This window comes from Sphaerodactylus townsendi, linkage group LG08 (genome assembly GCF_021028975.2).
Source record: "Sphaerodactylus townsendi isolate TG3544 linkage group LG08, MPM_Stown_v2.3, whole genome shotgun sequence".
NCBI classification, from domain to species: Eukaryota; Metazoa; Chordata; class Lepidosauria; order Squamata; family Sphaerodactylidae; genus Sphaerodactylus; species Sphaerodactylus townsendi.
The window spans coordinates 7,476,893-7,501,475 of NC_059432.1; the positions used below are offsets into that span (position 1 = coordinate 7,476,893).

The window sequence follows — 24,583 nt, forward strand, 5'->3', positions numbered from 1 at the left end:
GTGATGCTAGTCAGTTGGTGACTGTAAAGGGTCTAAGGCGCCCTCAGATCTGTGGCAGATAGCAAGAGAAAGCCACCTGGCTTCCTGCCCCACGAGATAACGAGTGTAATACAATTCTCATGGGCCAGGAGTGTCAGGGGAAGCCTAGTTGTCTAAAAACCATGTGAAGCCATAAAGCAGAGATCAAGGAAAGAATGCACAGATGGCAGTGGATACATATAGCAGGCTGGTTGCATATATCTTTCTAGCAGCAGTAATTTGCTATTTTAAGCGGGTGCATGGTTCTGGGAATGCCTCTCAATCAACTAGTCAGCATCCCCCTGACGGGAGGACATGGAGTTCAGTGGGGATGTAACATCATAGATTCCACCCCCAAAGCAGCCATGTTCTCCTGGGATCTGATCTGTGTGGTCTGCAGATCAGGCAAAATTCTGGGAGAACCTCCGGCCATTCCGGGAGGCTGACAACCCTAAGACTAAAAGATCGTTTGTTTTCTACTCAACTTCTCCCCGACAAATTCGCTTTTTATGTCCAGGGTGCCCACAGGCCCACATGCATACATATTTACACACATTTGTATGTATGTATGTATGTATGTATGTATGTATGTATGTATGTATGTATGTATGTATGTATGTATGTATGTATGTATGTATGTATGTATGTATGTATGTTTAAGCATTCCATCATAAAGTCTCTATTTGATGTGGTACAACCTAGTCAAAGGCCAGTTATGCATGCACTCCTTGCTTACTCAGTGGCTGTTTGCTTTCCAGTGGGGTTTTCCCGTGCTGTCTACTTTCAGATGAAGTCTTTGTTACAAGAATAATATGTGTCCAAATCCAAAAGCAATACAATAGTACCACAAGGTACCACAAGGAAATACAGACCCTAATAACAGCACAAAGCAAAGGTCCTGCATAATACGATGAAAGTCCACTAAGCTAACTGGACCCTGGATGTGTACCGGTCTCATACAAGCTTCAAGGTGGGTGAAACATAAATTCCACAAGTCCGTGCTTCCACAATGTACAATAATTTGTATGAACAGCAATGATTTGAAACGATCACAGTCTGCTTTGAAAACTGCCGCAGCCAGAGTTTTCAAGAGCAGAGGGCAGCCTCTGGCAGAGGAAACTCCGCTCTTTGTTCTCTGCAGAGGCAGTTTTACCAGATTCCCTCCAACTTGCTGGTAGTGAGGGAGGCTGGATTTCTTAACTTGGGATGGTGGCACAATGAAAAGGAACACACTTTACATGCACACATTTATTTTATTTTACTAGACGTATAATAAAAGTCCTCACATACACGCATCATGCGCGCAAGAACACATCATGCAGGGCGGGTTTATGACAACATTAACTTCCAAAACTCCAAGGGGCTGTCTGATGCTGAACTATGCAACACAGGTAAGAAAGAACTGTACAGGTGTGAATGGAAAAGGGGTATTCGGTTGATAGTTAAAAGAATGATCTCTCTCTCTCTCTCTCTCACCCTCAAAGCACTAGATATCACAATCCAGATTCATAGGATAGAGCAGGGGTAGGGAACCTGCAGCTCTCCAGATGTTCAGGAACTACAATTCCCATCAGCCCCTACCAGCATGGCCAATTGGCCATGCTGATAGAGGCTGATGGGAATTGTTGTTCCTGAACATCTGGAGAGCCGCAGGTTCCCTACCCCTGGGATAGAGCAACCCAGACCTGTAGAAATGAGCAGTGGTGGGATCCAAAAATTTTAGTAACAGGTTCCCATGGTGGTGGGATTCAAACAGTGTCGTAGCACCAATGGGGCTGGGTGGGGCACGATGGGGGCGGGGCTGGGCATTCCGGGGGCGGGGCATTCCGGGGGCGGGGCTGTGGCAAGGATGCAGCCACTACGCCAGTCCTTGGGCGGGAAACGAATGCACGCAGGTGCAGGCTGCCACGCACGCCGGTGCACCTCCTGCTAGACTGCTTCAAATTCTGCGCGCTACTGCTGAGGAGCGGAGGAGGGGCGTAACTAATGCAAAAATCACGTGGCAAAATTACCAATTAGTAACCCCCTCTCAGCACACACAAATAATTAGTAACCTACTCTCAGGAACCTGTGAGAACCTGCTGGATCCCACCTCTGGAAATGAGCAAATGAGTCTTACAATGGATGTGTGCTTTAGATTTTAGTACTGCATCTAACAAGGAACGTTATTCAGGTGGGCCCCATTCACACTGCCATGCCAACTGCTCACAGAACCTGTGCCGCTCTCAATGGCTGTGGTGATTGTGTGCAACCGGCTGCTCGGCTGTGGAGTTGCCCAGACTCTTCTGCTCCTGGATCACTGCAGGCTGCTTGACCATGGTTGGAGAATGCGTGGATGGCACGCTAAAGGACAACTCTGTCTGCAGTCTGTCAAACAGCATCTAAAGGCACAGGAACTTTGCTAAAACCAGACAGTTGGCCACCCCTTCATCTGTCTGAGATGCTCAGCACTAGGATAACACACAAACACAACCCCCTATAACACATATGAGTTGTTACGGGGCCTGTCTATTTAAGGCAGGCTTCTGTGTGGAAGTCAGTAATTCACACACTTAATTGAATGGAGGTAAATACAATTTGATCAAGAGCCTCTGCGGGCCAATGGGCAGCCCACGGCAGGGCCCCACCCACTAAAGTAAGTGGGGTGCAGGGGGGAAGATGGGGGGCCAGAACAGGTGTTGGCCCAGGGACCACTTCCTCCCCTACGCCTCTGGTGTTCCCTGTTTGCCCATTACGTTTGGGGAGGAACACTTCACAAATATGGGAAATTGGCCAAGGCCTTCGGTTGCTGACTGCTGTCTAGAGATGCCAGCCTCAAGGTTGGACAGGGCTCTCCCCTAGAATGACAACGCACCTTCGTCGAGGTCTGTTCTCCTGGAGAAGGTGCTGTTTTGGAGGGTGGTGTTTATGACATTGTGCTCCACTGAGGTCTCTGTCCTCCCCAGTTTTCCAATCGCAAGGTCATGGTGAGGAAGGGGTAACCCAATGCAAAAATCATGAGGATCTATGAGGATCTGTTCTTTTTAAGCACATTTGTGCACCACTACAGTGCCATGAAGCATGGGATGTGTGATTGTTGTGTTGAGATCTGTGGCTCGGGACATATCCTGTGGTCTGATGGTGATTTTGGAGTGACCTAGTGTAAAAATCCATGAGGATTTCTGTTTTTTAGCCACTGTGGTGCCACGGTGCATTGGATGTGTGTGTGTTGCTGTGGCTAGGGACATTCCCTGTTTTCTGATGGTGATTTTGGGGTCACCTAGTTCAAAAATCTTGAGGATCTGTTTTGAGATCTGTTGCTAGGCTGGGACATTCCGTGATCTGTTGATTGTTTTGAGGTGATCTAGTGTAAAAATAATGAGGATCCATGAGGATCTGTGCTTTTCAGCTATGTCTCTGCCCCCACTGTGGCTCCACAAAGCCTGGTTTGCATGATTGTCTGGCCTACAAACTAATACATGCTTTACAGTATCATGATGTTTTCATTCGATTTCAATGTAAAAATCACGTAAGTTCATTAGGTTTTCTGCCTCAGATCCATGTTTTTATGGTGTTGCAGCACCACCAAGTGGTGGGTCCATGTTTTTATACTCCATCCCATAGTTCTGACTTCTATTTGTGACTTGATACCTTTTTTTTGGGGGGGGGGGGGGGGGGCGGAGTTCTCCATTAAAAATCCATGAGGATTCATGTAGATACTCATTTTACCTCTTTCCGTTTTTCAGTGCAGACTACATTAGGTTCTGCTGCTCCTAAGGGGTGCTACAATTTGTGATAATATATCTGTAGCTATTTTCCAAAGGTTGCAAGGTCGGTCCTTCTCACAGTAATTATTGGCTTGTTCTCCAAATAATCTCCTTGCTTCCTTCTACTCCCTGACTCTGTATTTTCTGGTAAGAAGCATGCATTTGCTGGCGATGGGGATGCATTGGTTGCTATTGGGCCATGGTGTTTTATTATGTAATTCATCTATGTTTCACCTTTTTCTGATTCATTCATCAGTTAGCCTCTGTGTTTGTCCATTTCCTCAAATTCACACCAATTCACTGCTGGACACGAAGATTGTTTTTCCCAAGAGTGGCTTTACCGTTGTCTTTTTCGACCCTGACCTCAAAGACCACTGAAGTTGGGGATAAGTTTCACCAGCCATGGCAAGCACAGATCTAAGGGGCAAGTGGTAGAGTTCATAGTTGCCTTGACTTTGTTGACATTGACTTGAGAGAGATGGCTGAATTAGTCCAGTGTAGGACCTAAAGGCAGGAAAGGGCTTCCAGTTCACTTACAGTATTAACACTGATGACAAGATTTCATTTGCAAAAAAAGCTTGCAAAAGTCTCACAGCTAAGCTCCCAATTCCTACTAATTTGAGACATCTCTGTCAGGATCATCAGTGACTAAATAACCGAGCCGGGAGCAAATTAGCAGACGTGATGCTGCCTGCGTAATATTTTTTTCCCATGCTTTGCACCACCATCTTATATAGGACTTCATAAGTGATCCAAATAATGTTCTTGGAACTTCATCACAAGTTCTCCACCAGATTCGTTCTAGTCTAAGCTCCTGCTCTGTCCTCCATAGCTCCAAGGCATACCAAGAGGCTAGTTTGGAGCAGGGAAGAAGACTGGGGGAGCGATCTCATCAATGGCTTCAGAGAGACAGTTATGCCAACCCTCTATCAACTCATCTAACAATTTCTAATATCAAACCTGATAGCAATATGCTGTTGCTTTTTTTGCTACTGTGACTTAACCTTTTTATTTATGTACTAGCAGCAAAGTCCATTGTGGGTGGAAATGCAATGGGCCCTAGCAAAAGTGTGTGTGGGGGGGAGAGAAAGCATGTCCCTCTGCAATCAGCTTTACCAGGGTTGCAGTGGCTGCCCCAACTCCCAGCGCAACGCCTTCCGCCCACCTGGTCCTGAATCTGTTGCTTCAGGTGGGGGAAGTGTGGAAAGGTGTGGCTTCGGGTGGAGGAGGATGGAAGAGTGAAACTTGGGGTGGGGGTAAGGTCGGAAGGTGAGATCAAACATTCCTCATAATCCTTTTTTGCCTCCCTTACAGCTAACTTGCTTCTCTTTTACCACCATTTGTGTTCCTTCTTGTATTCTTCATCAGTCGAGCTGGACTTCCATTTTCTAAAAGACATTTTCTTTTTTCTGATAATTTCCTCAACCTCCCTTGTTAACCATGGTGGCTTACTTTTGGACTGGGTCCTGCCTTTCCTAATCTGAGAAACACATTCCAGCTGAGCTTTTATTACTGTTTTTTTAAAATAACCTGCAAGCGTCTTGGACAGTTTTGACTCTCTTGATTTTCCCTTTCAGCTTCCTGCGCACTATCCCCCTCATCTTTGAGAAATTTCCCTTTCTGAAGGTGAATGTAACTAACTACATTAGTAGTTGTCACTTGCTCACACACAGAGATACTGAATCTGAAAGCATTGTGGTTGCTGTTCCCTATCGGCTCAACAACACTGACTTCCCATACCAGGTCCTGGGTCCCACACAGAATTAGATCTAGGATTACCTCTCCCCTGGTTGGTTCCACAACCATCTGTTCTAAGCCACAGTCATTTAGCATATCCAGGAATGCTCTCTTCTTACTATGACCTGAACATGCATTTTTCCAGTTTATGTGGGGATAGTTGAAATCACCAATTACCACTGCGTTTTTGCTTTTGTTGGCCTCTCTAATTTCTTTTTCCATCTCAGAATCCTCTTGTGCGCTTTGGTCAGGGGGATGATAATATATTCCTAATATTAGACTCTCCTTCATACCTGGTATTGATATCCACAGTGCTTCTGTAAGAAAATCAGCTCCCCTTGCATTGTCTATTTTATGTGACACTATGCTCTCTTTGACGTAGAGGGCAACACCACCCTGAAATGCCCTGTCCCATCCTCTTGTAGAGCCCTGAACCTGGGATAACAGCATCCCACTGGTTCTCCTCATTCCACCATATCTCTGTGATGCCCACTATATCAATGTCCTCCTTCATAACCCTGTACTCCAGTTCCCCCATTTTAGGTCGAAGGCTTCTACTATTAGCATAGAGACACCTGTATAACCTGTCTGTGTCCCTAGCCTGGGATTTATGTGCTTTGCCCTCTAGCCCTTTGTGGACACTATCACTTATCACATGCAATGTTCCACGCTTGTCTGTGGTTGATTTAGAAAAACGTCCCTCTCTGTCTGCATCCCCATAGATATTGTATTTCAAACCATAGTCACCTCAGCTCCTGTCTGCTTTCCCCCAGGGATCAGTTAAAAAGCTGTTCTGCCATCTTTTTAATGTTGAGCGACAGCAGCCTTTTGGTTAAGATGAAGCCCGTCCCTTTTGTACAGCCTGCCTTGTCCAAAAAAGTTCCCCAGTTCCTGACCGTAGGTGAAACCCTCACCTTACACCACCTTCCCTGTCCACCCATTGAGACCCTGTATCTCCACTTGCCTAGATGGCCCTTCACATGGAACAGGTAGCATTTCTGAGAATATCACCTTGGGGGTCCTGGACTTCAACCTGTTACCTAGCAGCCTAAATTTAGCTTCCAGAGACCTCCATTTCGGCCGCGTTTCCCAATGTCGTTGAATTGCCAATGCTGGATACATAACTTTGCTGACTCCACCCCAGCACTGTCTAAAAGCCTATCTAGACCGAAGCGTGACATTGCGCAACCTTTGCACCAGGGCAGGGCAAGTCATCATGGGGTCATCACGCCTCTCACCGGTAACTCTCTACATTTCACAATGATCAGATCACCCACTGCAAAATTTAGCCCCCCACCTCCCCGAGGGGTATCCTCTGTACGAGAGGATAGTTGATCACCAGCTAAGGAAGGGGTCCCATCTAAGGGAGCATCTTCCCCCACCTCAGACTGGCACCCTCCGTCCCCAAGACCTTCATTCTCCATGACATCTGAAGAGATGTCACCTTGGGAGTGGGACCCGGCTGTTAGGTCCCTAAAAGACACCCTCTCTGTCTCTTTCAGCTTCTCCAGGTCTGCCACCTTGGCTTCAAGAGAACGCACACGTTCCTTGAGTGCCAGGAGCTCATTGCAGCGAGGGCACACCCACAATTTCTGTCCTAATGGCAGATAGTCATACATGTGACACTCAGTGCAAAACACTGGAAAGCCCCCCATCCCCCTGCTGGCTTCCTACCTTCATATCTAATTCTGTTTAGATATTCAAACATTAAACTTATAATGAGTGTCTCCCCCTTGAGCTTTCTGTACCTTCTACTATCCCTCAAGATATGTCCTTATTCCAGGTGGAATGAGCTCCCAATCGAGATCAGGGCCCTGCAAGACATCAGTGAGTTCTGCAGGGCCTGTAAGACCGAGCTCTACCCAGATTCCTAAGACCTCTCTGCAGCTGTTTCGAAAACCCTTTTATGGGAGAGCAAGCTAAGCGAGAGATCAGGAAGATGTGCCAGGGGAACAAACCGTTTGTGGAGTTTTCCAAACAGTTCCATGCCCTGGCTAGCAGAATTCCAGACTGGCCTGACCAAATTCTAGCGCATTCGTTTAATGAGGGCTTGAACTCAGAATTGCAAAAATGGGTCCTGATGAGTGGAAACCCGACCAATCTGAGGGATTGGATCATGCTAGCGGGTGACACCGACACCAGGATGATGGTAGTCAAATAGTTTGAAACGAAGCCCCCTGGACCTCGCCATGCACCCCCGGCATCCTCTGGGTCTTGTGAGCCGCCAAGCCGCGCCACGGCTGTTGAAGAAGAGTCAACCTATGCCTGTTGGAGGCGCCTGGGCCTTTGCTTGTATTGCAGGGATAGCGGGCATCTGGCAACCACCTGTCAGGCATAACCGGCCCACAAAGGGCCTGCCACTCCTGCACCAGTGAAGCACCCCAGTAGCAAACCAAGCAAACCCAAGAAAGAGAGCTCAAAGATGGCCCTGGAGACCGACCCCTCCTTTGCAGATTCGGAAGGCGAAGGGATGGGGGTTGGGTTGGTTTCGTCAGCCCGACCTCCAGAGAATACGCCAGTGAACGGCGACAGGGTGTGTCGGGGGAAAACCCATAATACTGTCCATGACTGTTACCAACCAGTCAAAAACACCATAATGCTGGTACAAGCACTGGTGGACTCTGGGTGTACGCATTGCTTTATGCACCCCAGTGTGGTGGAGAGACTAGGACTGGAAATTATTCAGTTGAGACAAACTGTTCAATTTATCCAAATGGACAGAAGCCCCATGTTGGAAACTGTAGCTCATTTTAAGACAGAAAAGGTGTTGATTCAGTGCGCCCAGCATTGGGAGCGCCACAGCTTCATTGTTGCTTACACTTCCAAATACTCGGTAGTACTAGGGATGCCCTGGCTGGTAGACCATAACCCAACTATCCCATGGGCTGAGAGCATCATTCGTTTTACTGACACCCCCGCCCCCCATGTGGCAGCCATGTGCAGGAAATACCCCCAGAACCTCAGGAGTTGGGACAAGCCAAGGGCCTTCAGGACGAGGGTAACACAGCAATTCCAAAACCCTACCTGGACTTAAGTACTGTTTTTGAGGAAAGGGAATGTGCATCGGGCCACAGATTGTAAAATAGAGTTGATTCCCTGAGCTAAGTTACCCAAGGGGTAACTACCCAATAAGGACTTGTTGGCGAGACTAGGGAAGGGGCGCATTTTTTACAAAATTGGATTTAAGGGAAACCTACTATTGGGTTCGCATTGCTGAAGGCTTTGAACATCTTATGGCTTTTAATACCTGCTATGGACAATTTGAATACCAAGTAATGCCCTTCAGGTTAAGTGGAGCTCCTGGAGTGTTCATGAGTTTGATTAATGATGTGCTACAAGATTTGCTGTTCAAAAGAGTGGTGGTGTATTTGGATTATGTTCTCATTACTCTGAGGATGAGCAGTCCCACATTCATTTGGTGAGAGAAGTGCTCCAAAGACTATGGTTAATTCGTTGTTTGTTAAATTATCCAAATGTGCCTTCCATCAATCCAAGTCGGATTTTTTGGGCTGTAGAGTATCTGCAGCTGGGTTGGAAATGGACCCGGCAAAAGTTGAGGATGTGCAGTGTTGGCCAGTGCCGGCTACTAGGAAGCAATTACAGTCCTTTTTTGGGATTTGCTAATTTTTTACTGTGACTTTATTCCGAGCTTTGCTGAACTGGCTCTACTGTTAACAGATTTATTGAGAACTAAGGGCAAGGGGCCTGAGGTTGCCAGTCCCGGCGCATCCATGCCATGGTCCCCAGCTTGCCAGCAGGCTTTTGACACTTTTAAACAGGTTTTTACCACTGAACCGATTTTGAGGCATGCAGACCCCTTCCTTCCTTTTGTTGTGCATGTAGATGCTTCGGATAAAGCCTTAGGGGCAGCCGTTCTTCAAAGGGGCCCAGATGGCAGGCTACACCCGTGTGCATACTTATCAAAAACATTCTATGGGTCCAAATTGAACTGGACTGTAGGTGATAAAGAGACTGGTGCCATCAAACAAGCGCTAGCTACATGGAGGCACTGGTTAGAGGGAGCGGAACATCCCTTTGAGGTCTGGATGGACCATAAAAACCTGGCTGTGCTGCTGGGTCGCTTGTCCGCCAAACAAATGCGCTAGGCTAATTTTTTTCTTGTTTCAAGTTCACGGTGCATTTCTTCTGGTGAAAAACCGACCGCCTCGTGAATACGCTTTCTCGCCTCCCGGATGGGGAGGTGGGGGAGGCAGAGCTACGGCCCCCTCGCACTGTTCTCACGCCCTCCCAACTAAGCTTGGCAGTGACTCACTTGCAGGCCCGCCTTCAGGGAAGCCCGCTGACTCCGACCCCGCCTACCACAGGCATTGTGACCCCTCCCGGTTTGCTGTTGTCTGATTTTTTGGAGGTGGGAAAATATCCTATTCCTGATGACGAAGGCAGCCCCCCTCCCGTTCTTCGGAATGGGCTGTGGAGGTGGGGTGACTGCTTGTTTGTGCCGCCTGCACTGCGTAAGCAAGTCATCCAGCAGGGGCACAATTTGAGGGCTGTTCAGTAAATGGGTGCTGCGGTTTAGTAGCTGCCTATGGAGACAGTTTTGGTGATGTTCTATGAGAAAGGATGATGGGAAACATCTGAAAGGGATGTCCAGTCATGTACTATGGCCGAAAACCTGGGCAAACCGCAGGGTTGAACCAGCCTGTTCCTCTGGGATGGTCCCTGGAAAGTGATTTTTATGGACTTCATAGAAGGTTCATTTTATCCCCTGCTGTACCATCCCATCTGCCCCAAAACTGAAACAGGTTGTTGTCAAACCTGCTTATATACCGGTTGCATTCGGCTAGGCGAAACTCATTTCCAGTAGGAGTCCACAATTTATTTCGGAGTGGGAGGGCTTTTCTGAAGCTTCTGGGAGGTGAACCGTAATAAAAATCAGCACTCAAGCCCGTCAGTAGGCAGGTCGGAGGCATCCAATCAGACACTGGAGCAGTACCTCAGGTGCTACAGTAACTATCATCAAGATAATTGGGTGGACTTACTACCCTACGCAGAGTATGCCTATAACAGTGGTGGTGAACCCACGCCAGAGGTGGCACTCAGAGCCCTCTCTGTGGGCATGCGTGCACAGAGTTTGTCATGGGGGGGCAGAAAATTGCCCCCCCACTCACACACATCTAGGCTGGCCTGGGCCGCTGGGCACGACGTGTAGGTAACCCTGTTAAGTGCTGTTAAACCCCACTGATTTTCATAGGAAGAACTAAAGCACAATCCTTTATATGGGAGTAAGCTCAGTTGCTGGCAATGGGGCTTGCTTCTAAACCCTCCTAGGGTCGTGATTCATCCATTCAAACAGTTGCACGGTTGCTTCAAAGCAAAGCCACTGACTATCACAAAGCTTACTCCCTTGGAGCCAACCATTTTTTCTAAACTAAAACCTCAGTATTCAGGTTAAATTGCCATCTTGGCACTTTGTGATAAATAAGTGGATTTTGGGTTGCAGTTTGAGCACCCAGTCTTGAAAAGGTTCACTATCACTGGCCTATAATAATGCCGTTCATAGTAGCACAGGAAAAACACCCTTTGGGGTGGTCTCTGGCCTGTCAGTGAAGCTGCTTCCCTTTCTAAGGCAATCTGTGGTTGAGCCTCCTGATTTACAGAACTGGATTCAACAGATTGTGGAAGGGCAGGACCCGATTTTGCGTGCACTGCAGAAAGCAAAAGACTCGCAAAAGAAACAAGCTGACAAGCACCGCAAGCGCATTTCCCTGACTGTGGGAGAGTCGGTGTACCTTTCTATGAAGAATTTGGGAGACATTCATAAGTACACTAAACTGAGCCATAAGTACATTAGACTATTCAAAGTAAGCCGAATCATCAATGATGTCACTGTTCAGCTTGACCTGCCCAAGGCGTTGCGTAAAATCCACCCTGTGTTTCATTGCAGCCTCCTAGCTCCCGATGTATGGCATCCTCCTCCTCCTCCTCCTCCTCCTCCTCCTCCTCTGATGGTTGATGATGACCAACACTTTGAAATTCAGGAAGTTCTGGACTCTCGTCTCTTTTGAAAACGGTTGCAATATCTAGTTTGCTCCTAGGCATGATGAATGGGTTTATGCTGAGGACGTGAGAGCCCCAAAGCTCATCAAGGCATTTCATCACACATGCCCGAACAAGCCGGGGAAAAGGCCTTAGGGGAGGTGGAACGTCAGGATGTGTGTCTTGGGGGTTGGGCTGTTACTATGGGATGCGACTATACCAAGTTCTGCTATGCTGTTCTGTTTCTCTCCTGCAGGTGCCTTATCTGTAACCTTGAGGGTTTGAAGAAGTTTTTCACTGAATGCTAGTCTGTTTTCTTTCATACGTTGGGGGGGGGGGGAACACTGTTACATATTATCAATTGTTCTGAGGGAATAGCTCAGAACAGGCTTTTGCCTTCTACCTGTCATCAGCAATAAAATCTTTGGACTTTCAAGTGTTTCATTGTCTATGCAGGGGAGTTCTGACAATAACAGCAGCAATGGGGATACCATACCAAGCCCATCCATGTTCAGAAAACCTCTTCATCTCCTTTCCCCCTGATTTTACAAACCATCCAGCTTTCCATAGGAGCCTGCCCTCCCTTTGCCAGTCCCTCATAACCACACACCCACATCTGTAACAAAAGGCAAAACACTGGGTCCACAGGAACTGCACAAGAAAGTGTAAACCTCTGACAGATGTGCCCCACACCAGATGCACGAACCTCTTGCTTCTAGCACAGAATTCAAGGTCTCTTCCAAGAGACGGAGGATGGCAAAGGAGCAGCCAAGCGATCCCCTGCCCCCTTCCCACTGCACTTGTCAGTACGGGTGGAAGATTACGGGAAATGAGCTCAGAACTTGAGGGGGGGAAAATCCTCTTTCCCAAAATAAATTTAAATGAAGAACTGCATTTACTTTACTAAAAGAGTGTCAACAGTTTATAACATGATAATAACGAAATACATCTTGCTGGAAGTTGGTGTGCCCGTCCGTGTGTGGTCATTGGGCTACAGGCCATGTTTGGGATAAGCAAAGGGGACAGTGTCTGGTCCCTCATACTGGCCTATCCACAGCAGCGTACTGGCAAGGGCTCAGGTTGGAGGCAGCTGTCTGCACCGCTGGGTAGGTGAAGTTGGCATGCTGCTTCGCCTTCAACCTTAGGCTAGCCAGGCTGGAGTTACACGTGTCCCTGTACGTGTAGGGGCTGGTAGTGGAGGCAGCGTAAGGGCAGGTGCTGGAGGAAATGGTGGTGCTAAGACCAGGACTCCCAAGACTGTTCAGGCTGGAGCCAGGCATGCCAGTCACTGTTGAGGATACCATGGAGGAGGGCATGGGCATGGACCCAACGGAGCTGGACGTGGAGAACATGGGTTGTGAGGACAGAGGGCTGACATTCATCGAGTTGAAGAAGGGAAAGCTCTTGGCTGACAGTGTGCTGGCAGCCAGACCTTTAGAAGCCCAGTTGTTGTAGGAGTAGCCACTATACATCTCATCGTAAGGTTGCATCAGTCCATTGAACTGGGCTCCAAAACTGCTTTTGCAAAGCTCTGCCTGTTGATTTCTTTCTCGCTTCCTCCATTTGGCTCGGCGATTCTTAAACCAAACCTGCAAGAGAAAGGAGAAGGGCAAGAATTTCCTTGAATGCATTATTGTTGAAGGCTTTCACAGCCGGAATCACTGGAGTATTGTGGGGGTTCCAGGCTGTATAGCCATGTTCCAGTAGCATTTTCTCCTGACGTTTCGCCTGTATCTATGGCTGGCATCTTCAGAGGATTCAGATCCTCTGAAGGTGCCAGCCACTGAAAATGCTACTGGAACATGGCCATACAGCCTGGAAACCCCACAACACTCCAATTTCCTTGAACTTGATTGGACAGTGAGAGAAAGGACTGCACTGACTTCAGGCAGCTCTGGCTGTAGAGGATGAGAACACAGGTCCATTTTGAGAGGAGCTAGAGGATACCCTGGTTTGCATTTTGACTTGCTTTGCATTGTGACTGACCAAGCACGTTACAAACATAAACCTGGAAACTGGAAGTGCTTAGATATCCATTATGGTATCTTTTAACAGTTTTATTTTATTTATATTTTGTTTTATTGGATTTACGACCCTATCCTTTCCCAGCCAAAGGCTGAGATAGGGTGGCTAACACACATCTATATATATATAAAGCAAACAGTGACTTTGTTAGTCACTCCCTAACGCCGAAACGGCTGGACGGATCACCCCCAAATTTTCACATGACGTTCCTCCCTGTTGCGGGCAGGTAATGGGACCTTCAAATCACTGAAAGTCCATACCTGAGCCAGGTAAAACATCTTTTTCCAAGGCGCACCAGGTCATGAAGCTGCCTCTGTTTAACTGTCACCCTTAGAACGTCCGTGCAGCCTGTCTGTCTGTGGCCTGAGAGCTTAGAATGTTCGTGCAGATGGGCAGAGAGGAGCAGTGAAAACAGTAAATAGGTAACACTGTTAGGTATTATGAGTGGAAGTGAAACACATACACATTTTGCCGTGTGAGACATCAGGTGGGGTTCCCCCCCCCCACACACACAGGTAACTTTCACTCTCTGAGCCTCACCCACTGGTAGCACACAATACATATCCAGCTCATCCTCACACACCTCACTCTGCCCTCCCTCACATCCAACCACCACTTACCCACTTCCTCACCCATATTCACCACAGCTCTCTTTTACTAAAAGCAAGCTGGAGTTTGCCTTTTTCTTCTAAGAAAATTGGTGGGGAGGGGGGGGAAACCAACACTACTGGCTCCGCTTCTTTTGCACATGGCCCGTTAAAAACCCAGGGAGCGGGCCTCGATCTGAGCGCCTCCCCACCCTGCCTCTGCTGCCTGACTGGGATAGCCTCCTTGCCCCAGTTCTGCCTTCCCCAAGCCAGGACTGTGCGTGTCAACCAGCCTCATGGACAGCGGGATTCGTACTCTGGACAGTTCCGTTGTGGAATGGAAAGGGTTACCTAATACTAAAAAAACAAGACAGCACCATATAACAATGTGAATTGAAAAGGGAAAGAGGGATTCCATTTGACCACCCCAAAAGGCTGTGCTGGGGATCATTGGACCTGCATGGACATCTGTGTGGGTTGCGGACTGTGATGAGAAGGACAATTGCCACAGCAACGCGTGGCTGGGCCCCGCTAGTTATTAAATAAACAACAAACCAATATCAAATTCAAACAAATATCAACAATACTAAGCAATGAGCAACAATTTTCTCAATGATGGTCACTAATACATTCAGAAAACTAATAGGGTAGCAATAAGGGCCCTGACATAGTTTTAAAATTCTTTCATCCTCCACCCCATTGTAATTTAATTTATAGCAACTGGGGGAGTGAAGAACGGGAGGCCAGCAAGTTGGAAAGGACTAGGGCTGCCTTAACTGACAGCCCAGTGGAACATCTCCATCTTACAGGTCCTGTGGAACTAAGATCCCACAAGGCCCTGGTGTCAGATGATATGGAGTTCCACCAGGCCAGGATGAGGGCAGAAAAGGCTACGACCCTAGTTGAGACTAGCTGGACAACTTTGGGGCTACGGACCACCAGGAGGTTACTACCAGCAGAGTGGTGCCCTCTGGGGGCAATATGAGAAGTGGTCCCAAAGATACAAAGGTCCTAGACTGCTCAAGGTCTTGAAGATTAACACCAAGGTGGAGCTTTTAAAAACAAAGATTGTCAAATTGTCCTGATATTAATGTATGTGTTTTATTTATGACACCGATTGTTGTTCAACTCCCCTTTTTAATGTTTGTTATTTTATAACACTTCATGGATATGTCTTCAGTTAATCACTAGGACAAGCTAGCAAGTTACCTGTAGGTTTATTTGGTTAATGCTTTTTTTTTTAGCTTGTGTCTAATCAGTGCAACATTCCTGGGAGATGGTACTTCATTTCGCCAATCTGGCACATGATCCACTACAGCTAGTTGGTGTACACCCACAGATCTTGATTAATAGTTGCAAGGGGCCTATGGGCTCATCCAGTCAGATCTCAAGTGGCAGGATCCTTAACCTGAGACCAGTCTCTGGACTGACCATGGCATTAAATCAGAAAATTGAGAAAGTAAAAATCCTTCCAAGAGATACCACAATCCAAAAGAAATTATTTTGAAAGAAGACAGGAAAATGGAAAGAAGAGTTTGGATTTATACCCTGTAGCTTATCTTTCTCTTCCTCTCCTCACAACAGACAACTTGTGAGGTGGTTGGGGCTGAAAGAGTGCCAAAGAACTGAGACTAGCCCAAGGTTTATGTGGAAGAGAGGGGAAACAAATCCAGTTCACCAGATAAGAGCTCATCACTCATGTAGGGAATCAAACTTGGTGAAGGTGGAGAGTATATGATACACTATTATTACAAGACGATATAGTCCAGAAGTATAAGAATGATCTGAAAGGATATTTTAGCAAAAGACATTACAACAACAATTATTTGGGAAGCCAGTCAAGACTTTGCCAGAGGGATCTTAATCGGAATAGCAGCAAAAAAGGAGAAAAGGGAAGCAACAAAGAGACTAGTAGAGCAACTGAAACAGGGCCATAGACCCAGGGATATCAAGATCCTGATCCTGTGAGAACCTGATCCTGTGAAAACCTGTTAAAGTGTCAGCTTTTCCCTGTGCTGTTGCCATGGATCTTTGTGGTGGACTGGGAGATGGTGGTGTGGGAAACCTCTGCCTTATTTTCATTTTTCCTTTAGGCATGCAAATGCTTTCTCACCCTCCAACAGAGTAACACCAGTCTTATCTAAGGGGCAACCCTGAAGATCCCAGTTTACTTAGAATGTTGCCAGTTACTTTACCCTGCTGGGATTCCACTGGAAGGGAAGAGTTATTAACCCAGAATTACTGTATTAACCTTAGTTCCAGGCAAGAATTGCTGGTGGCTGTATGCTATTCAAAACACCGATTTCTGCACCTGACTTTGGTTATTGCAGGGAGGTTGACAGTATCTGACACTGGAAGTAAAAAGAACTTAAAGAAAATGTGAAAACTAAAGAGTCAATTGGATTTGTTAGAGGTGGAAGAGATGAAGAAAAAATTAAAATTCTTAAAACAGAAACTCTTTGGTGGAGCAAACAAACCTGACTGATAAAAACAAACAAAAAGGCCAAAAAATTGTACACGCAGAAAATGAAGTACACCAACAGATAAGGGTGTTTTTTTTCTGATCAATATAAAGAAGATGAAAGAGACTGTCGAGATGTATGCGAATATTCGGAGAAAATGCCAACCAAAAATGTACATCTGAACACAGGAAAATATTAAGTCAATTAATAATGCCAGAAATAAATTTGGCTATTAAGAAAAAATTTAAAAGATAAAGAGCTAGGACTGGATGGACCAACTGCTGCCTATTATATAAGTAGTATGAGGGAATATTGGGTGTGCCTCTTCACAAAGCTATGGCCGTTTCCGCACAAAGGCGGACCCGACGACGCTGGGACCGTCCGCACGACGGTCCTGGAAAGAGCCGGGCAGCCGGCGCCGTGGAGCGCCGGCGCTCGGCCGACCCGGCATGTCCCCGGGCCTCCAGCGGCGCAGGGCAGGGGGGCGTGTCCCCAGGCCTCGGTGACGCGCCAGAGGCCCGGGGACAAGGTAAGTGCCGGGTGGGGGAGCCGTCTCGAAGCTGCTGCCGTTCACTCGGCAGCGGCTTCGAGGCGGTGTTTCCCCAACAAGAGCGCTTCCAAACGCTCTGGGGAAATGCCGGCTTCGCGGCGGTCGGGCAGCGCGAGGGCGGCGCAGCGAATGGCGGCCTGGAGACGTCGTTTTTGCCGTCTCCAGGCCGCCATTAAATGCCCGTGCGGAAACGGCCTAAGAAAGAAACACAAGAAAAACAAATGTTATCACAAACATGGCAAGAAGTAAACATAACTGTGATTTATAAAGAAGATAGTGATCCATTCTTACCACAATCATATACACCAATTTCACTGTAAAATGTGGATTATAAATTTTTTACAACAGGGATGGCTGAGAGATTAAGAAGATGCATCCCAGAAGTAATTAATGAAGACCAAGCAGGGTTCGTTCCCCAAAGATATATAAAGGACAACATAAGATATCTCTTAAATGCAACTGAATATTCCCCTGACCAAAAGAAGAAGAAATAGCATTTATCTTTCTAAATGCAGAAAAAGCTTTTGATAATGTATCTTGGAGATTTTTGATAAGCGTTCTAGAATTTCTAGATTGTGAGAGCTGAACTGCAGAGAGGAGGAAAACAGTTTGGTGCTGAGAGGTCTGAAGGGCCGGATGCGGAGACAGCAGTGGAAAAGGCAATGGGAGCAATGCCGGGAGAACAACACCTGAGAGTTGTACAGAAGAGGCTGAAGCTGGGGGCTTGAGAGAGCTTTAAGATCAGTTTGTGTTGGGAATATCTGAGCATTTCCAGAGGAACGTGTAAGCTGTGCATCAATAGGACTAGGAGAACCTTGAGGACTCCAAAGACATAGAGTCGAAGCCTTCTGGTGGCCAATCTAGCAATTGTGGACTCTGCTGATTTTACCCAAGGCTAGAGAAGTGGTATATGTGTGGGACTTTGGTGGGGAGGGCAGAGACGTCAGAAATGGTAGAAATAGGAACTACCTATGTCAGGAGCTTTATTCAGCTTTAATGAACCAACTATAACATACATAGTAGTGGGCTGAACCCAGACGTGATTCCTTAGAGAAGGAGAATAAGGGTCTAGGCCAGTGGTGGCGAACCTTTGGCACTCCAGATGTTATGGACTACAATTCCCATCAGCCCCTTCCAGCATGGCCAATTGGCCATGCTGGAAGGGGCTGATGGGAATTGCAGTCCATAACATCTGGAGTGCCAAAGGTTCGCCACCACGGGTCTAGGCAGATAGAAGGACAGTTTAAATGATCCAGGAATGAGGGTAGGATTAGTTGGGATGAGCACTGCTGTTCAGAGGGATGGAATTTGTATTGGGAGGGCAAAGGGGTTGGGGATCTCAACTATCGATGGACAAGGAAAGGGTGGTGGTGGGAAAAGATGTAATTTGGAGAAGTAGTCAGAGATATGGACAAGTTTGGATCTCTTCCAGTCTTCAGCTCATCCCAAGACACATCGATGTTGTTTAATGTCAGATCCATTAACAATAAACCCAACACTCTACAGAAGTTCCTGGTGGAACATAAAGTGGAACTGGCATGAGTGATGGAGACCTGGGTGAGGGATATGGTGAAACTGTTGCTTTGAGAAAACCGGCCCCCTCCATCCTTTAGCAAACACGGACAAAGGGTTGGGGAAGAGTGGCAATGCAGACAGAGGAGGTTTCCTCTTTCAGGGGGCTCTCCACTCTGGAAATTCCAGGCATTGAATGCGTGGACCTGGTGTGGAGCACTGAGGTGAGAGTGGGCCATCTCCCCAACCCACCTACACATGCCCTGTTGGAGCTGTTGGAGGCGGTAGTGGCTTGGGCCTTGCAGTTTCCCAAACTGGTGGTTGCGGAGAACTTCAACGCCCATGTGAATGATGCTGCCTCCAATCAAGCCTCGGACCAAGCTAAAGTAGATAAAAAAACTTAAGCCAAAATGTTGGAAATGCCAAAATATTGATACCACTTTTTATCATATGTGGTGGATGTGCTCAAAAGCAAATAAATATTGGATTATAATTCATCGTGAATTGCAAAAGATATTGAAATTAAACTTTGTGTTAGATCCTAAAAATATATTATTAAATAGTATACCAAATAATATAATTAATCATATAAATATATGGTAGCAGCTGCAAGAATTGTATATGCAACAAGGTGGAAAGCTTAACATTATCCAGATCTTATGGAATGGACAAATAGTCAACGAACATTCAGCTGTGGCAAATTAACATTGTTGGTACATAGCAGATCCTCTATAGAGTAAGAGAGAAGATGGAAAATTTTCTTGGACTATATAAATCTCTCTAAAATCCGGAACAAAATGCACAATGTTTTGTGTCATGTTGATTGACCCCTAATAAAAAATATTACATGGATTTTCTTTTTGGATTTAGTGTGGGCCAATCCCCCCCAATATCTGGAGATGGTTGAACATCAGCTCTATCAGAGACAGGCAGATTTTATAAATAATCTGATCATTATGGGGACAAAGATCATAATTCTAAAAGAGATCCCACCCAGATTGCTGAGAAAGAGAAGGGAGTACAGGCACTTGACTGAACTACTGAAAAAGGGAATGTGAACGTGAATGGACTTAACTCATTAGTGAAAAGAAGATTTTTTTTTTCATTTTGTTAGGAAACAGAAATTGCATATAATTTGTCTGCAAGAAACACATGTTAAAAACAGGACAGAAAGTACCTGGAAATAAATGTTTAGGGCAAGAATTTATTGCATCAGACTCAACAAAAAAGGGGGCTGGTCTTTGATGTTAAAACACAATTTGAGCCAAAATGGTTATTTAAGGATGAGAGAGGAAGGCTGATGGCAATTCAAGTCTCAACTGTAGGAACCAAAACAGGTTGTTGTGACAACAAACTACAATTATATAAAGAAACTGAACAAATGTTACGAAAATATTCTTATGAAAATATCATATTGATGGGAGATTTCAATGGAGTAACCTTGATGTGGCTAGACAGGAAATCAGACAGCAATATAAAAGTAACAGAAGGTAAACTGCCTAGAACCATATTTGACCTAGCAGAGAATATAAAGCTTCAAGAGTTATGAAGATTAAAATATGGTAATGCTAGAGAATATACCTTCTATTCGGAAAGACACAAATCATATTCCAGCATAGACATGATGTGGATAACCAGTCCAGGTGAACGAAGCGTTCATAAGATGGACCACAACGCACTAGTATTTACATGGAAAAGATCGGTGTACAGATGAAGATTAAATGAGACTATTGAAAACATTAGAGATTGTGGAAAAGGCAAAAGCTACAGTAATTTTTTAAAATTGATTTGAATAACGGAACAGATTTAAATGTGGTTTGGGATGCCAGTAAAGCATTTATGAGGTGGTTTCTAATTCAGCAGAAAAACTTAAAAGCAGAATTGACACAACAGAAAATACAAAGGGCTCTGGATTTGATAAAAGAAAAAAGACTTTAAAAATATACAAATAAGAGTGACAGACTGACAGGTTGTGGGTCTGAAGTATCTATGCTGAATTTCGCCTGTTCTAATGTATTCAGTTCTGACAATGTAAGCCAACAGCTTTTCTATGCTTGCAATCAATAAATAAGAATTCTGTTTTTAAAGTACTGATTCATTTATTGAACAAGTTTGGGGTTGTGACACCTTATAAAATAGAAAGGGGGGTACAAATGCAAACTCCTCTTCTTTTGTAACCTGTGAGGCATCCATCTAACCCCAGACACTGCGAGCATTTCTGTGCCACCAGAGTGACAGTTCCATGGGTTTCTGAACTGAGAGAGGGAAGGGGTGGTAGCGAACGCTTGGCACGTAGAAAGTCCCATGTTCCAATCACAGTATTTACTTCTAAAATTTCTTAGGTATCAGGTGTTGAAAAGGTCTTTCTCTGCCTGAGACCTCTGAGAGTTGCTGCCAGTCAGAGTGGGTCACCAGACTCAGCACGTCTCAGTGGCAGGCGTCTGCTTGGCATGCAGAAGTCCTCATGCTCTACTGGCAAGGACGGCATTAGTGATCCTGGGGCCCTGGGCTCGGGCCCCATGCAAGTTGCACAGGGGCCACTGCCATTGTCAGACCGGGCTGGTGCTAGCAGAGGCAGGAGCCTGCTCTTCCTCTTCTCTCCCCCCCCCCATCTTTTGAGGGGTGGGTCCATGGGTAGCTGGAACCCTCCCAAGTGTGGGGCCCAGAGCAGGAGCCGCTGTTGCTCACTGGCTGAGACTGCTGGCAGGCAGAGTAGGCATTTCTGACCTACGGGGACCAGCGGTCTGACTTGGCATAGAGAGACAAAAACATGCATACCACAAAAGTTGTCAACACAAGCACAACAGGTCTTCTACAATACCCCAAGACTATGGCTGCCTGTTTGGCGGCTTGTAGTATTCGGAAAAAACTTTCTCCATACCCTGACTCTGGCTTCCGTCAAGTTGGTCCAGATTGCGATCTCCTCTCGAGTGCTCATGTCAGGGTAACGGTTCCTCTGGAAAGTGGCTTCGAGTTCCTGGAGCTGTTGGCTGGTGAAGTGAGTTCTCTGCCGGCGCTGCTTCTTCTTCAGGGAGCCGTCTTCAGGGTTGGAGTCATCTGTCTGGTTCTGCTGAGACTTTTCCGTGTCTGCAAAAACCAAAAGTAGGGATGTCCATTGCATATCTTCAGAAGGGGAAAATATCCCAGATGCCCATGTGCATCCTTGTGTATAACAGTCCCTCATTCTCTGACACAAACATTCCAACTAATGTGAGAAAACAGACATCCCACCCCACACATAATGCTGTAATTGTGAACCGTGAGGTGTTTGTATACAGCAGCTCACCACACAGGTGGGGCCTACCTTCTTCATGACACAGGAAATGTGCCCCCATCTCCACTGAAAGAAGACATAGATCTCTAGTGGTGTGATGGTGTGAATAAAACAGTGGAATCTTTGTCATGTACCACCAACAAAAATGGCTCACCACATGCAGATAATTTGCGGGAGGACAGGAAAGCACCTGATGGAATTCCTCTTAAAATCTGCTCGATTTCATAATTTCTTAGATTTCCGGGGGGGGGGGGGGCACTTCTAAACACACTTGCATATGATTGGGTTGCACATGTCAATTCTCTTTCCATGACTGGAGCTACTATAATGAGTGGTTTTTAGAAATTTGTTAATATTGACAGTCAGAAAAAAACAGTGTGAATGTGCATGCTCTGTTTTTTCAACACACCTCCTAATTCCAGGGGAAGTCACTTCTGGACTGGGACACATCTTCCACACCTGGCTACTGGGCTCTGACCCAGAGGTGTGTCTAGGGAAAATGTAGCCTGGTGCAAAATCTGAGATTTCCATAACACACACACGCCCCCCCCCCCCCCCAGTGGTGGGATTCAAAAATTTTAGTAACAGGTTCTGATGGCGGTGGGATTCAAACAGTGGCGTAGCGCCAATGGGGGGGCGGGGCACGATGGGGGCGTGGCCAGGCATTCCTGGGGCAGGGCATTCCTGGGCGGGGCTTTGGCAAGGACGCAGGGCGTGCACGCCCCAGGTGCAGTTCCCCTTTGCCCTGCCTCTAGATTCAAATAATGACTGTTTAAAGTATTATAAAAGCAATATACCAAAAGGTTGTGTATTATTTCTTTTTTATATAATTATATTGATTGATTTTAAATAACAACATAAGGAGAGAAACCAAAAACTTTTTACAATTGTTAACATATTACAAACATATCTAATTGTCTATCTCTCACAACCCCGCCCCAACTAAAACATCCTATATTGCCTCCCTCCTTCCCATATTTCCCTCCCTCCCTACTTTCTACTTCCCCTTCAGATTCCTATAACTACTTTATCTATTCCACTAGAAAGAAAACTAACAGAGGGAGAGATCCAAAATCCTTAATCTAAAAGAGTAGTTTAAATTCCTCTCTTTCCAATATAAATTTCAAGAGGGAAAAAAATGAAAAATCTTTACCTATAATACGTTCCCAACCTTTATACCAATGAACAAAAAAATAGAATTACTATATATTGTATTATTTCATACAGTTCATACACACATGGGGGGGCAGGGGGGCCGCAGGAGGCCCTGGGTGGTGATTTTACATCCCCCACTTGAAGAGATTTGTTGTACCCAGGGACAGAGATTACCCCCTGGTCCCTAGTGGAGTTAATCATTAATAACCGGTTCTCTGAACTGAGAAAATTTTAGTAACCGGTTCTACTGAATAGGTGCGAATAGACTGCATCCCACCTCTGCCCCCCCCCCCCCGGGTGTATGGGCAGCCACCTTTCCTCACCACGACCAAACAATGTTTTTTTGCGCCATGTCTTGAATTCCCCCTGGGCAGTACGCCCCTACATCAGTGCTATCATTATCAAATAGATCAGCTCAGTGTCTAATGGCAGAATAAAGAGACGTTCACTCTCCTCTATCAGAAATTACATAATAACTAAAACAGCCTTGAGCACAGAGGGACATACAAATGAGCCACACTAGTCCACTTGTAACACTTTTAATCCCCTACAATATCAATCGAGTCACAGCCTCATCCCCCCCACCCCTGCCAACAATACTGCCTTCAAGAAGGCAAATAATGCTTTTTTGAGGAAAAAGGTAAAAGGCGGATCTAAACAGATCATCGTGAACAGATCCTCGTAACAGAACCTGTTACTAAAATTTTTGAATCCCACCACTGCCACAAGCACACCGCTTTCCCTGTTATCCCTTCCCCACACTATTTCCTTTTTTGTCCCCCTGTCAACCCCCCTGTCCTCTCCCTTTTTCTTGCCTCATTTTCTCCTTCTCAGACATTCCCAACCTACCCTTAATCTATTTCCCATATGTTTATCATTTATTTTCTTCTTTTAAGCCCAGCCTGTACACACAGTGGGGATCAAAGCAGCTGACATTATTCTCCACAACAACCCTGTGAGGTTGGATATATTGGAAGTATGTGACTGGTTCAAAATCACCCAGTGAGCTTCTACAATAAGTTGGGGATTTTAACCTGGGGAGTCCCAGACTGACTCTGAAGTTGCAACCACTGGACCACACTGGACTTCACCGACCGGCTTCTGTGGAACAGAAGCAAGCAGCCTGGCCTAGTTGAGGCATGAAAGGCAGGTGGGCCAGGGTTGCCAATCTGCAGGTGGCGCCTGGAGTTCTCCTGGAACACAGCTGCTCTCCAGACCACAGAGGCCTGTTCCCCAGGAAGAACGCTGGGGCCTCATTAAAAGAAATTTATTTAATTGGAAACAATTTTATTACAAACATAAAATTATTGTCAGAATGAATTTTGAAAGTGATTGTACTTTGTTGGAAGCTGTTCTGAGCCTGGGGGAGGGACGGGTAGAAATTGAATGTTAAAAATATATTCGGCTAAGCCCTCACCTCCCTCCACACCCTGCCTCCCTCAGACTCCACCACAACATCTCCAGGGATTTTCCAACCTGGAGCCGGCAACACTGTAGGCTCAGCCCCAATTAATCCTCCC

General features: G+C 46.2%; 1 protein-coding gene across 1 annotated transcript in view; it reads right to left on the minus strand.

The window, feature by feature from the left end:
* Positions 1-12,380: 12,380 nt before the first annotated feature.
* PITX3 (paired like homeodomain 3) overlaps positions 12,381-24,583 on the minus strand; it is a 46,553-nt gene continuing 34,350 nt past the window's right edge. The window contains exons 3-4 of the mRNA XM_048507024.1: positions 21,516-21,721; positions 12,381-13,087 (exon numbers count right to left, since the gene is read on the minus strand). Coding sequence (XP_048362981.1) covers positions 12,536-13,087; positions 21,516-21,721 — 758 coding nt within the window. The 3' untranslated portion in view covers positions 12,381-12,535. The remainder of the gene's footprint in view (positions 13,088-21,515; positions 21,722-24,583) is intronic.